The sequence below is a fragment of the Centruroides vittatus genome, unplaced genomic scaffold, assembly GCF_030686945.1.
Source record: "Centruroides vittatus isolate TY-2023 unplaced genomic scaffold, ASM3068694v2 contig_452, whole genome shotgun sequence".
Classification (NCBI taxonomy): Eukaryota; Metazoa; Arthropoda; class Arachnida; order Scorpiones; family Buthidae; genus Centruroides; species Centruroides vittatus.
This window is the reverse complement of record NW_027122248.1, coordinates 53,174-67,356: the sequence shown is the minus strand read 5'-3', so window position 1 is coordinate 67,356 and position 14,183 is coordinate 53,174. Positions and strand designations below refer to the sequence as shown.

Genomic DNA, 14,183 nt, shown 5'->3' with positions numbered 1-14,183 from the left:
GTATGTGTGTCTGAATAAAATAATTGTTAGTGTTACCAATCAGTCGTCTCCTTATTTGGATTTCAACACATTTTGCTCACATAAGGGTTAAAAATTAAAGTTTAATGTAAAACTGTGAAACACATGACAATTTCATACATATTCTAGGAATTTTTGAAACATGAGATATACAAGCTTCAGATTATCCAAATTTATATTTAAAAAGTTTGCTAAAAAAATACAATTAATTCAATTTATGTATAAATTCAAGAGGAATAATATCAGTACTTGATACATGAAAACTTGATGTGAGCTGCTTTATTTTTATTCCTCATCCAATTAACAAGATCAGTGGCTGAGTGGACAAAACCCACAATTTTATGCCTCTCTAATGAGTTTTTCTAGTTTTATTCACATGTGTAACATGTAAATAGCACCATTTTCCTGTAGAAAGTCCTAAAAGGTATTTCCATATTTCTTGTATGTTGCATTGCTATTTCCCATCAAATAAAACCAACTAATTATTTGCAAAATGAAGTATTCAACATAATGAGCACTGACCAATACTTACAATTAGAATTATTAGAATATTTTGATTTTAAATCCATTGAGACCAAAATTTCCACATGCTTTGATTAGCCGATTCATAGGTTCTAATCTGTTTTATTTCATTTGCACTGTGTATTTGTTCATTAGACGTAATGATGCTATTGGTTTTGAGAGTTGTTCAGTTCAGTAAACTTCTGTATTGCATATTTTTGTGATTTACAATAATTAAAAATCAGTTTTATTTTGTCTTATTTCACTTATTTTGTTTATTTGTTTAATTTTCATTATATTGCCATTTTAAAAGAAAGCTTGTCTGGTGACTTAAATCTTTGCTTGTCATATTTGCTTATATGGGTGAATAACCTGATAAACATTTTCATTTATTTTCTTTCTTTTAGAATCATTGGTTAACAGGTAAATCAGTGTTTTTTTTTTTTTTTTAAACACTTTAATGTTGTTTGAGGAATACAGATAGAGGAGTATTTGAGTTATGTCTGAATGAGGAAACAAATTTCAATGTAAGAAATAATAGATAATCTTATTTCTATTTACAAGAGATTTTCAGGAATGAGGTATGCTTGTAAATCAGGGTTACATGTTGTTGTAAATTTGTTTTTAAATATATTATCAATTTAAATAAAATTGTAACGAATTAAATATTTTAACTTGTTTTTTTTGTTTTGTGGTGATAAAAAAAGATTATAAAAATATTGAAAGTAAAATAAATATTTACTATTTACTAAAATTAATCATAGCCAGAAGAAAAAACTAAAAGGCCAAGAGGAACAGTTCATTTAGCTGTAAGTATAACTGTAGTTACATAATGCATTATAATTAATATATGTATTATGTTTACTCATAGATGTATAAATTTAGACACTAATGATTGTTTGATAGTTTTATAAATTATGATAAAGATATTATATAACTAATAATTGTTTAATAAGTAAAATGTTTTTTCAACATTTGTTCAACTATCAAACATTCAAATAAAATTGCTGTCTTTTTTAAGTCAATATTGAATGTTTTTTTTTCTTTCTTTCTTTTGAAGAATCAAATATTTCATTACTGCTCAACATTTTGAGCAATAATATTTCTTCATAAATATAGAGTAAGATGTTTGTATATAATATCAGTTTTCCATTTATTTAAAAAAGTAATTTTAATATAATGAAATTTAGGGAGCAGTTATTTCACCAAGCGATGAAGATAGTGAATTATTTATTTTGAGTTCTGCTTGTGGTGAAGTGTACAAATTACGAGGTAAATTTTAATTTTAGTACAAAAATTAATATACTAAATTATTACCTTATTAAATTAATAAAATAATATTAAAATAGTAAATTATTAAAATAATAAAAGTAAATTTGCTTGTTTCATAGCTTCTGATGCCAAAGAACGACAATTCTGGGTGAATCGATTAAGAGCTGTTGCTGAATATCATACACAAAATATTGCTGAGGTAGAATGTTAAAATTATTATGATTATTCTGATTAATTTCTATAAACAAACAATAAATTGTGTAAAGTTTTTTGTAGCGAAATCCACCACTTGCCAATAGAGATAGAGTAATTAGTGATGTATCTGGAAATAATAAAGTGGATAATAAACCTCCTCATAATGTTTACCAAACACCACCTAATATCATTACAAGTCCAATTAGTCCTGTTGTCAACAGCATAGCATCTGTAACTGATGCTTTGAGTTCTGTTAAAGACATTTTGCAAAAAACAGAAAAACATTACAAAGCTTTAAGTAAAGTTATGGATGTAAGTTAAGTTGAATTTTCTTTATATACATAGTAGAGTCAAAAATAAACTGAACTGGCACACGTTTTATTACACAACACACCAGAAACTCTTACACGACATCATTCTTATTATGACAGTTTCCATTTTTGATTGAAACCTACAACCTTTCAACTTCTGTTCCCTAAAACGAAAGAGGAGTTCTTGGAGGAAGATCAGGGAAGGGGATCTTGAGCAAGCATTGTTAAGTCCTTCCTGGCCAGATATTCATTAACCATTAGTGGAAGATGAATGTGGAAAGCTGCAACAATGAAAGCCTTTAAAGAGATCACCAAAATGGTTTTCAGGACTTCTTTGGCAAGTGATATGAATGCAGGCAGAAGTAACTGATAAAACTTATTTTAAAGGTGACTTTCTGTAAATACTTTTGTTATGCTAATAGTACATTTAATGTTTAGTTTATTTTTGACTCTACTACTAATTTTTCAATTATGATTATAACTGAATAAAATTTACTATTATTAATTTAATATGTAAGTTCACTTCATAAAATTTATAGTTTATAGAATTAAATCCAAGACATTTTCCCTGTAGCAAATATGGAAAAGGTCTTGGATATTTAATTCTATCTCTGATAAAAACAATGTATACATGCAATTTGAAGATAAACTCATCGAGTTTTATTTCAAAAATCAGTATAGATGTACAGTACATTTACTCCTTTCATACAAATTTTCCATGTATGCTCCTTCTGTTGCATGGCGAATATCTAAATGATATTCAATTTCTTGCCATGTGTACTACAATGTCTGCAGTGTAACAGAAGCAAAAACATCCTGTATGCATACAAGAAGTTCATTCAGGTTATTGATTTTGGTGCCAGCATAAACCATGTCTTTTACATGTCCCCAGATGTCTAGAGGCACAATGTTAAGGTTTTGAAGTCCAGGAGCATCAGAACTAATTACTCCACTTGCCTCAATTAATTCTAGGGAAAAACTTACACAGTTGCCCTTTTACTTGCAACATGTTAAATGCATTTGTCTTTGCATAAAGATAAATGCACTTAACTTTTGCACTGAATTTTGGCAGTGATTTAAGAAATCACTCTCAATGTGCACATCTCAACAAACATTTCCCTCTCAAAAATTATTTTTGTAATAGTTTATTCCATAATTTTCAATTCTAAATTTAATTAAAATAAAAATATCAGAAGTACCATATTAATCTGAAAATATTAAAATAATAGTTTTTTAATGTTTTAATAACATTATTTTAAAATTATTAATTTTTATCATTATTTACAGGATCTTCCAACATCCAAGTCTTTAGACACAGTGAGTAGTTTTTATTTTTTTTTTTTTATGAAACTTAATATTTATAAAAGGAATATTCCAAAAGTAAGAAACATGTCACTGCATGTAGATCATTACATGTTTAGATGAACGAATAAAATTATATTAATTATATCTGCTAATTATTGTCAATTCAACAGAATTTGTAATGACTAACTATTGGATGATTAAATAAAACGTTTTCTTGTAGAAAAAAGTAGATTTGGTAATGCTATAAACCCATCTTAGTTGTTAATACCTTACTATAACTCAGAGAAACACTTAAATCTTGAACATTTACTGTATTTACTACTCAAGGAATAATAATTGAAACTCTTTCCATTTACTTATAGTATTATACTCCTTTCATCCTTTCTTATTGTTCTGTATTTATATCTATTATAGATTTAAAATTTCAGTAAAGAACTGTTATAAAATTGTATATTTGACCTTGCTCATTAGTGAAATTAATATTCAAATATTTCATATAGTCAAGGAAATTTCCAAAAATTGATATAATATATTTTTAAAGAAACAAATATACTTCCAAAACTCCAAAACTAAGCAAAAAATGTAAAAAAAAAAGGTTTTTTTATTTTTGTACAAAATGGTATGATTAATAGCCATACTACAGCTCGGAGAAATAATTTTGCATTCCATTAACTTATGTTTATGCAGTGATTATTATTCTAAAATTTTTCAAAAGCTTTCCTGAAATGCAAATCAAAGATTACAGTATATGTTTGTTAGATCACAACAGTCCTTTAGTCCACTATACAAAAATTATACAAGCTTTGTAGCTTGAAGAAACACATTAAATTGATAAGTTATCTTTTGATCTTATATCAAATGACATTCTTTCTTGCTTCCTGTAATTAATAAGCAATACAAGAGACAATTTCAATTTGATTCTGATCTGATTGTGTTGTTTCATTTTTTCACAATAATATTAAGAATACACATTCAAAATGCTAGATTTAGTATACTGTGACACTGTTAAAAAAATTGACTTGATTTTTTAATCCAGTAATTCATATCACGAGAAGCATTTTAAAGATTTATCTCTAGAATCTTTTGTATTTTTAAACTTTTCTCTCTAGAGAGGACTTGTATTAATTTTTAGAATTCTTTTCATATTTGGTTTTTAAGAAATCTCAATAGGTAATTTTAGAATGGAATAATCTTATAATAAATATCTCATTTTTTAATTCACAGACAATATTAAAAACCTTACTTTATTTATACTGTGTTTTATAATGGTGAAGATAAGTGATATTGTAATGATATTGTAATATCTTTTCCTAAATATTATACTAAATTTTTGTATGATGTTTTATAATAAAAACCATAAAACTAGCCCCAAATGCAAAATACAGCTCTAAAGTTTTATTTAGTAATAATGTATAGCAAAAAGGTACAGAGCACATGTTATAGTAAATAAATTGTAATTTTAACTAGAAAATTGCTATTTTTTATGTTTATCAGCATTTTTTTTTTCTTTTCAAAGTCTATTGAAAGTGATTCCTACCTGCCTTGAAACATTTTCCACTTGCTAAAGCTTATTCTAGAAAAATTCCTTCAATTTTGTATTGTCAATGTAGTCTCTTGCAGTATATTAGTTTTCAACTCTTCCAGCATTCAAAGATTGTTTTAATAGAGTATAAGTTAGGAGAGCATGGTGATCATAAATTTTTTATTGATTGTCCTTTTCTGAATAAAATCACTAGATGGGGTCCGGGTGGCGTAACTAAAATCACCTGGGGTCCAGGTGGTGTAACTGGCAAGTGCACTGCATGGCAAGCTGAGGTTGTGGGTTCCCGCCCCGGGCCAGTTCTTTTATTCCGGAAGGTTCTAAATCACTAGATTCACTAGCAAGTGAAATGAGAGGTATGGCAAATCACTCCATCTTGTTATAAGTGAATGCTGGAAATGCAAACTACCATTTTAAAATTGTATTTTTCATTTGGAACCATTTTATATGCATTGCTCTTTAATACTGTCTTATTGTATCTAAATCTCTACTTAATTTTTAATTAACGATGTAAGAGTCACATGTGGGTTATTAATGTTTTTATCATTTAAAAATTTTTTGCTTTCTTTTAAATATTTGTACTGTATTAAAGTTTAGCATGTGATATTTATTCAGTTTTATATAGTCTGAAAAAGTTTTAACATACTAATTATACAAATTTTGCACTGAATTTTGGCAGGGATTTAACAAGTTACTCTCAATGTGGATATCTCAACAAACATTTCCCTCTCAGAAATTATTTTTCTAATAGTTTATTTCATAATTTTCAATTCCAAATTTAATTAAAATTAAAATATCAGACATACCACATTAATCTGAAAATATTAAAATAATATATAATTAATATATAATAAATATAATATATATTATTTATATTATATTATAACATATAATTATACAATTTGCTTTAGTGTGCACATTATTAATGTAGATAAAATAGAATTTTAAAAGATATTTTAAATTAATTTTCTTCTGGTGCTTCAAAAAATACCAAAAAGTTGCATAGTAGTACAAAAAACAATAGTACGGTGGAACCTCTATATCGTCCTCAACCTCTAACTCCCCCCCCATATTTGTCAGTATTTTCTGTATTTGTTGTCATTCCTAACACTGGCAGTGGCACTACAATTGCACAGCTGTCCCGATCGACTAGCTGTGTTAGCTTAGTGTTGCCAATTTAGCTAAATTTTTGCTAGATTTAGTGGATTTATGAACAATCTAGCTATTCAAATTACCTAAATTATAATGGCATAGCTATTTTTATAATGCTACCTAGCTATTAAAAATTAAACAATTTTAATGGAAACAATATGATTTGAATATTTTTATTAAAATATCTAGCTATAAATTTGAATTTTGAGTTGGCGACACTATGTCAGCTAGCTGTAGTTAATCATTCTGCTTTGTGAAGTCATCATGTGTGTTCTTGGTTTCTTGCGTTGATTATTTTCAAAAACTTAAGTTCCAACAGCTCCAACGAAGTGCACTGAAGAAAAACAGCAAAAAAGGAAAGCTGTTAGAACAATAGAGATTTTAAAAAAATTATTGCTAAGTCTGAAAATGGACAAAGTAGAGAGGTTGCGGCCAAAGTTTTCATCTCTAAAATATGAATGTCAAACATTGAGCGTCACCATCTTGTAAGCCTAGCAGTTTGACAATTGTGCTTGGAACGTTGTTAGAATAATGCACGATGTTCCAAACGCCGTTATCAAACTTCTAGGCTTACAAGATGGGAAGCGTTCAATGTTTGATGTTCACGTTTTAGAGATGACAACTTCTGCCACGACCTCTCTAGTGTTTCCAACTTAGCCAAAGAATTTAATATGCCGAGATCATAATTGGAATTACCTAATGTTTTAATTGATGGTATGTCTTCTAAACAATAATAACCATACTCTTCTTTCCCTTCTACCACTATACTGTATTTATTTAGTACAATAAAGATAAAGTTTTACAAGAATAAAAATTTTGTTGTTTGTATCTTTTTTTAGGATGGGAATGGATTAATTGAATATCAGTTATTTATTATGAAAAAAATTGTTTCTGTATTCGTCATTTTCCATATTTGTTAGGCCGAGACTCCACTAGCGTAAAACCCCTTGCCATAAAAGCTTTTAATCACCTGACCATGATATTTTACACCTGAGCAGGTCATAAAACCAGCATAAAAGCGAGTTGAGCCGTGTTCAACTTTCAACGTGAATAAAGCCATAAAACAGTACCACCCACTAATCAGAAGTCAGCGAAATCTAGGTCATCGTGACACAGTGCAATAATGACAGAAAATTGAACTTTTGTGTATGTTCTCTTGTGGCTACTCTAGAATAGATCTGGAAAGATTTATCAAAAACCTCTGAAAGTATTCATGTATCTATGACAAGAGGTATCCCAATTTATAATAATGGATGCCTAAAACACACGATGTGGACGGCCAAAGAAAAATCCTTCAATTTAGAGGTGTATATAATAAAAAAGCTACGCTTGTAAGTGCTGTATATCATCTTAATAATATGATAATAAAAGATATATGAAAGAAAAGATATTATTTTTACTAATTTGTAATTATAGTACAGAAAAATCTCGTAGAATATAATCATTGTCTTTATATTGATATATCATCACGTATACAACCATACAAGTGTAACTTCGACAGCACCATTGCTGTGAAAACTTTGCTAGCAGTACCTTCACCACAATAGGAGCACGAACACAAATAGGTCATGTGATTAAAAGTTTTTACAGCGAGGGTTTTTACGCTAGTGGGGTCTTGGCCTTATATCCTTAGGAACAGACTAATGAAGAATATAGAGGTTCCACTGTACTTATATTATCATATAGAAAAGAAAAATAAGTATTTAAATGCATAGCTAAAAATGAGAAATGCAAATGTTTTGTAAAGCCAGAAATTAAATGGAAAGAAATTAAAATTGAATTTTTAAATGAATTTTTATCAGTATTATGAACCACATTTACATATAATAATTTGGGAGGAAAGGTCAATTTAATGGAAGGCACGATATTGGTCATTTTAAATAAAATAGTATATATAGGCACATAATTTATTCAAAACAGTTATCCAATATCTGGTATATATTGTGACTCAGAGGCATCATTTAGCTGTTGTGAAAGCTTGTAGAAACATTGTCAGTGTTTTAGCATTGAGAATCTGCTGGCTGCTGTGACTGTTGATAATGACAAATTGCATTTCTAAAAATTTGCAATCTCTGCAAATGCCAAATTTGAAGATAAGTTATATATTTCCTATTTCTGCAATGGTGATGTCACTACTGCTGGCAAAGAATACTATTGATTGTTTTCTGTGCACGTAATTTCAGATCATAATGTTTTCCAATGAATATGATAAACTTCCCAGTGCTCATATTTCATCTGAACAAGCATATCAATTAAGTGTAGAGGAACAAGAAAACATTCTTGAAATGGTGCAGTTTAGCCCTACTATTGGCATATGAAGAGTTGCTGCATATCTGTGTTCTTTAAACACACACATACAGATCTCCAGGTCAGATATTGTATGAAAGTGGCTTGTATGCATTTTACCTATAGCTTGTGCAAAACCTTCACCCATAGGGCAATGCTGTCCATCTAGACTTTTGTAATTTGTTAAATACTAATTATCAATTTCTTCCATTAATACTATTCACTGGTGAAGTTACTTGAAGTCTGTCTTCATTCTACCCTCCTTGTGAAGCAACATTACAATGATACCCTTGGCCATCAAGGTCTCCAGATCTAATTCAATCTCAATTTTATTATATTTCTGTTTATAAGATTGGATGAAGTGTTCAGGAGACAAGTGGATTTATGAGAAGAACTATTTGATTGTATAATGAATGTTGTTGCCTGCATAAAGGAAATTGTAGATGAATTGTGATGATTTTGAAGTTTAATGACTATACAAAAATATTACATTTTTGAGTCCATCCTTTCATCCAATTTCACACCAACCACAGAAGCAACAGTCATGGTAGCTCGAAGAAAAACTTCGTTAAAAAGACAATTAATAGCAGAAAAAAATTTTTACAAAGCTAAAATGATATCAGACATCAGCCTTTCATTGTAGGTTCTGATGCCTTTACATTAAAAACAAAAGTATAATTTTCTCACCATACTATCAAATCTTTAGCTTTTATAACTGGTCTGGTGGTGGTTTTGAGTTTCTTAACTTCATTTACATGTGTGCATAATAATATTTTTAAGTGATATTTTTTTATTGTCATTAAACTTCAAAACAGAAGACATCCAAGAGTTATTATGCAAACTGTGATGATTATTTAAACTTTGTTCAATTCAAAATGTGAACTTACAAGATAATACAAACAAAGTTTGAGTCCTTATCAATTTTTATCCTTTATTCAATCCAAGAACTACGAACACAGCTGGCAACTTGAAGTAAAAAGTATAATTATGTAAATAATTTGTGGCTGCCCGAATCCGCCAGAGGACTCTCAGCTAAAAGTGTGAGTATAAAACAAGGATGCTATTGTGAAGGATGTTTAATAATTTTTTATGTATTGTAGATGTCGTAGCCTACAAAAACAGGTCGGCGTCGAGATAATTTTTAATTATGTGTTAATCGTTTGATAGTATTTCGTCTGTTTTTAGAAGTGTTTTTTACTTCAAGTTGCCAGCTGTGTTCATAGTTCCTGGATGGAATAAAAAATAAAAATTGATAAGGACTCAAACTTTGTATTACCTTGTAAGTTCACATTTTGAATTGAACTGAAATAATTCTGGGCTAATTGTATAATTAAACTTTGTTGTTCTTACACAAGTTGCAAAATACATTCATGTTGACTGAGTTTTGAAAATTTATTATAATATTATGACAAATTTGATAGTTGAACAATGAATATTAGAAAGAATACTTAATATCTTTATCAATACATTTGCAACTGTACATTCAACTAGCTTATCTTGAAAACCATTGACTGTATGATCTCTCTTCCTTCTGGGACACCATGTATATATTTTGAAAGAAATTTTCTATAAAAGAATAAATTGTTTTATTATTATACAATAAATATACAAACTTACATTTCAATTTATCTAATAATAGAAATTTCTTTTTATTTATAGGATGTACTCTTATTAAAAGCTACTGCCCATGCAACTATTTTATGTTTGGAACAATGTTATACAATATTACAACATCAACAGGTAATTACTATTATTTTTCAATATCACTCTTTTTATTCATGAACTAGGTCAAGTGACTTGTTACTGTCTCATTCCATTTCAGATTTTTTCATCTTCTCTAGCAGTTTATAATTCAAAATTTATCTTATTTATTTCTTCTCCATTCTCTGTTTTTTTTTCCCTCCATCTTACCTCTGTATTAATGAATATACTGCATTTGTTGTTTTTTTATTGTTTATTATTGTTTTTTGATTATTAAGTTCTTGAAGAATCACCTGAATTTTTTTCTGTCCATATGGATGTATCCAGCTGTTCTCAAGTATCTGCTTTCCACTCCATTAATATTATTATTTTTTTTTTTCAAAATGATCTAAGTTTAACATTTATCAGTATACATTGATCTAGTTAATGTTTTTATATATTCTTAATCCTTGTGTGTTTCTGAATAATAGAGAATCTGAGTTCGATTTACTAATTATTATTCTATTGAAATTTTTAATTTTAATTGTCTATTTTTTTTGTGAGTTAAGATATCCTAAATATTCAATATTTAAGATTAGTAATTTGTGTGAGGATTTATTTCCTATGTAAATTTTGCTTCTGGTGCTTTGTTTCTAAATTTCATCACCTTGATTTTATCTATTAATGTTACCCACATATTATTAACATATGTGTAATATCAGGTATAATGTTGCACAAATATTGTGCAATGTAACATTTAAACACATTGAACTTTAAATTGTATGTTTTATTCAAAATTTAAAAATTAGTATATAGTTAACCACTCAGCAGTGAGGGACGTATATATACATCGAGGGCAATCATGTGGCAGTTGTGAGGGACGTATATATACATTAAATTCTTTTGGGAATATCACCAAAAACTACCGCGAAAAAAAAATTCACATAAAAAATGAATTATGTAACAATAAAAAAAGACCTTTCTTTACTAGACATAACTGTTTACAAAATCTTTTTCCAAAACGGTAATGAGAAAAGATGCATGAAAAAATACTTTAAAAATTTCCCAGGTACATTCTCCACTACTTGGGGATAGCACCATACCTGATTATCTCATTGCTGAAAGGTTAAGGTATTAAATTGCTACTTAAATAATTTTATGTTGTCTAAAAATATGTTCTTTAAACAAAAAATAAAAATTAATAATAAATTGCAAGCATATTATTTACTTAATTGATCTTTGAAAATATTTATAAAATTAAAACTTCACTACTGTTTTCACTACAAATATTTTCTATATTTTTGTAATTTTTTTTTTAGATTTTGATTTATATCCTATAGAAATTATTTTTTCATCTTATCTTTCTATTATTCCAGATATTAAACTTGTTAAATTTTTCCTTATTCTCTGAACAGATTAAGAGTCTATCAGTCTAATTTTTTAATTCAAATTTCTTTTCAGCTTGCAGCTAATTTTCCAAGTGGATTGCCAGTTGGAGCTACAGTAGAATGGGTTGAGCCAAATAGAACCCCGTATGTATATAATTCCAAAAATTTTTAATGATCTTGTTTTTTATATACATAATTTATAATAGTTCAAATTTGTATGTGAATTAAGAATAGAGTAATGGACAAGATATTTTCTAGAATTTTATACACAATTATATAGTAAAAATGACAGGGTTTATATTCCAATAAAAATTATTTCCAAAACTGATTTAACATTTATACATTACATATTACTTGAACTTTTAAGATACAAGAGCCATAAAACTGTATTGACAGTGTCTAAAAGTAAACAAAACCTGAGGCAAGTCACATGATTGGACCTTCTTCAGCTTCCAGTGAAGTTGTTGCCAGTGTTGGTTAATAGTCAATGCGAAAAACATTGTGTGTATCAGTCACAATCATTTCTGTTCCAAAAAATGTCCAGCGAATATCATAAAGGTTTAGATGAATTAAGCAGGCCTAGGTATAAGCAAAAATTAATGTTTAACAAGCAAGAACTGGCTGATCCAATGAATGACAATTTAACGAAAATGTTATTTCACAATAATGTGAAAGCATGGCACAAGATCACATTAGTGGATATCTATGCTTACTTTGTAGACTAGCTCCGCTTTTACACAAAACAACAACTGAAAAATTATACTTCATTTGAGAGTTATAATTACCTAGTGCAGGGATGGCGAACCTATGGCATGCGTGCCCAAAGTGGCATGTAAGAGAAATGATCTGGCACGTAATGTATCATATGATTTCTGTCTTTTTCAATCATCCTTTCTGTTTATCACCTGATCATCTTTTTTTCAATTAGATTTTTTACGTTTATTCGAATTAAAGCGTATTCGTTTAATTTCTTTAAATATCATTATTCGAAGTCTAAGACATTGGCACGCATTAACATCTTTAAAGCTAAGTATGCTTACAATATGGCACGTGGACTCAAAAAGGTTTACCATCCCTGACCTAGTGAGTGGAAAGGTGAAAGAAATCACTGTTTACCTGTTGACAGATTTGAAGGTAAGAATTAAATTTGCTACTTTAGCGTCCATTGTGAAACAAGTTGGAGTGTGAAATCTTTATTTATAATGTTTAGTAAATTTAAAATATACATAAACAAAAGATAATTTTTCATAGCTAAAGAAAGTCTGAAAAAATTTGGTGGAACAATCATTGTAAAGATCTTTCCACTTTTAAAGTGGCAGTCACTTCTAGGTCTAAATTAACCTAACCTTGTGACATGATAGAATAATAACACTCGCAGACTCATGTTCTACACATTTTTTTTTTTATCGTGGAAGAAAGGCCATGTGGTGGTTTCTCTCTCTTGTTTTGTATGATGTTTCTGTTTACACATGTAGTAGCTAGTTGATCTGTCAAAGTTTTTTTGTGTCCTTTTGTGAAAATTAAAATTAATAGAAAAATGGATATTAGGACATTGATTAATGATGATAATAATGAAAAGATTGCTAATAATTAAAAAAATTAAGTTCTTAAAATAAATTGTTCATTCGAATTCATTAAATTTTTATATTTTTAAATTTGTTCACGTATAGTCTTTTATAAATAATAGTACATATTAATTAACTAATTAATAATAATATATTTTGGACCTATGATTTTTAGATTTATAATTATTTATTTATTTTCATAAAAAAAATTTTCTTGTTAAAAACTTTCTTTTAAATCATGCCTAAATATTACGTAAGATAGGGGAGGGGAATCAAAGAAAATATTAGTTTCTTACACAGGGGTGGGTGGGGGTCTAGAATGGCCGAAATCATCCTTACGTAATTTATGGATGGCCCCTTACTAAAGATAGATTTATGTTCTCGTTCACGAATCAGGCCACTGATAAAAATCATCAATCATTGAAGTCACTGTGTCTGAAAGTGATGAAACAGAAACAGCTAGCGAATCAGAATTTGACCTGGCACCAAATGAACAGTCACCTGAACCATAAATTATTCATAAAGTTCTGCGTTTCAAGGATATTTCATTTTCACGTACTGAACTTGAAAACAAACTCACCAACGAAATCAAGTTAACAAAACAGGAAATTCAGTTAGTGGAATCTCAAACTAGAGATCAAGCAAATGAGGATTTGTAGTGAAAGTATCGAAAAGGAAGATTAACTGCATCTCTGTTTGATCGCATTCTTAGATGTAAAACTTTGCAAAAATTTGCAGCTCCATGAAGAACATGAATATTATGCACAAATACAAGGACAGATGGAGTGTTTTTTTTGTATGTTACAGTGGTAATGATGTACTGTACATGTACAAAAAATAAATTTTAACCTGGTTTTCTGGCAACACGCGGTGCAAAAACTCTCATCATTTTATTTCAATTACATAGTAACTGAAATATTTTCAGAATGTGTTAAAAAAGTTTGGAACAGATGTTTACTTGGGCAAACAA

The 14,183-nt window shown here is 28.6% G+C and overlaps 1 protein-coding gene across 5 annotated transcripts in view; it reads left to right on the top strand.

Moving 5' to 3' along the window:
* Positions 1-14,183, top strand: part of LOC136977163 (oxysterol-binding protein-related protein 11) — a 34,179-nt gene that overhangs the window by 18,141 nt on the left and 1,855 nt on the right. For all 5 annotated transcript variants that reach the window (XM_067272602.1, XM_067272604.1, XM_067272605.1 and 2 more), the window contains 7 exons: positions 1,284-1,328; positions 1,710-1,791; positions 1,911-1,990; positions 2,068-2,298; positions 3,585-3,614; positions 10,240-10,320; positions 11,722-11,792. In XM_067272602.1, coding sequence (XP_067128703.1) covers positions 1,284-1,328; positions 1,710-1,791; positions 1,911-1,990; positions 2,068-2,298; positions 3,585-3,614; positions 10,240-10,320; positions 11,722-11,792 — 620 coding nt within the window. The remainder of the gene's footprint in view (positions 1-1,283; positions 1,329-1,709; positions 1,792-1,910; positions 1,991-2,067; positions 2,299-3,584; positions 3,615-10,239; positions 10,321-11,721; positions 11,793-14,183) is intronic.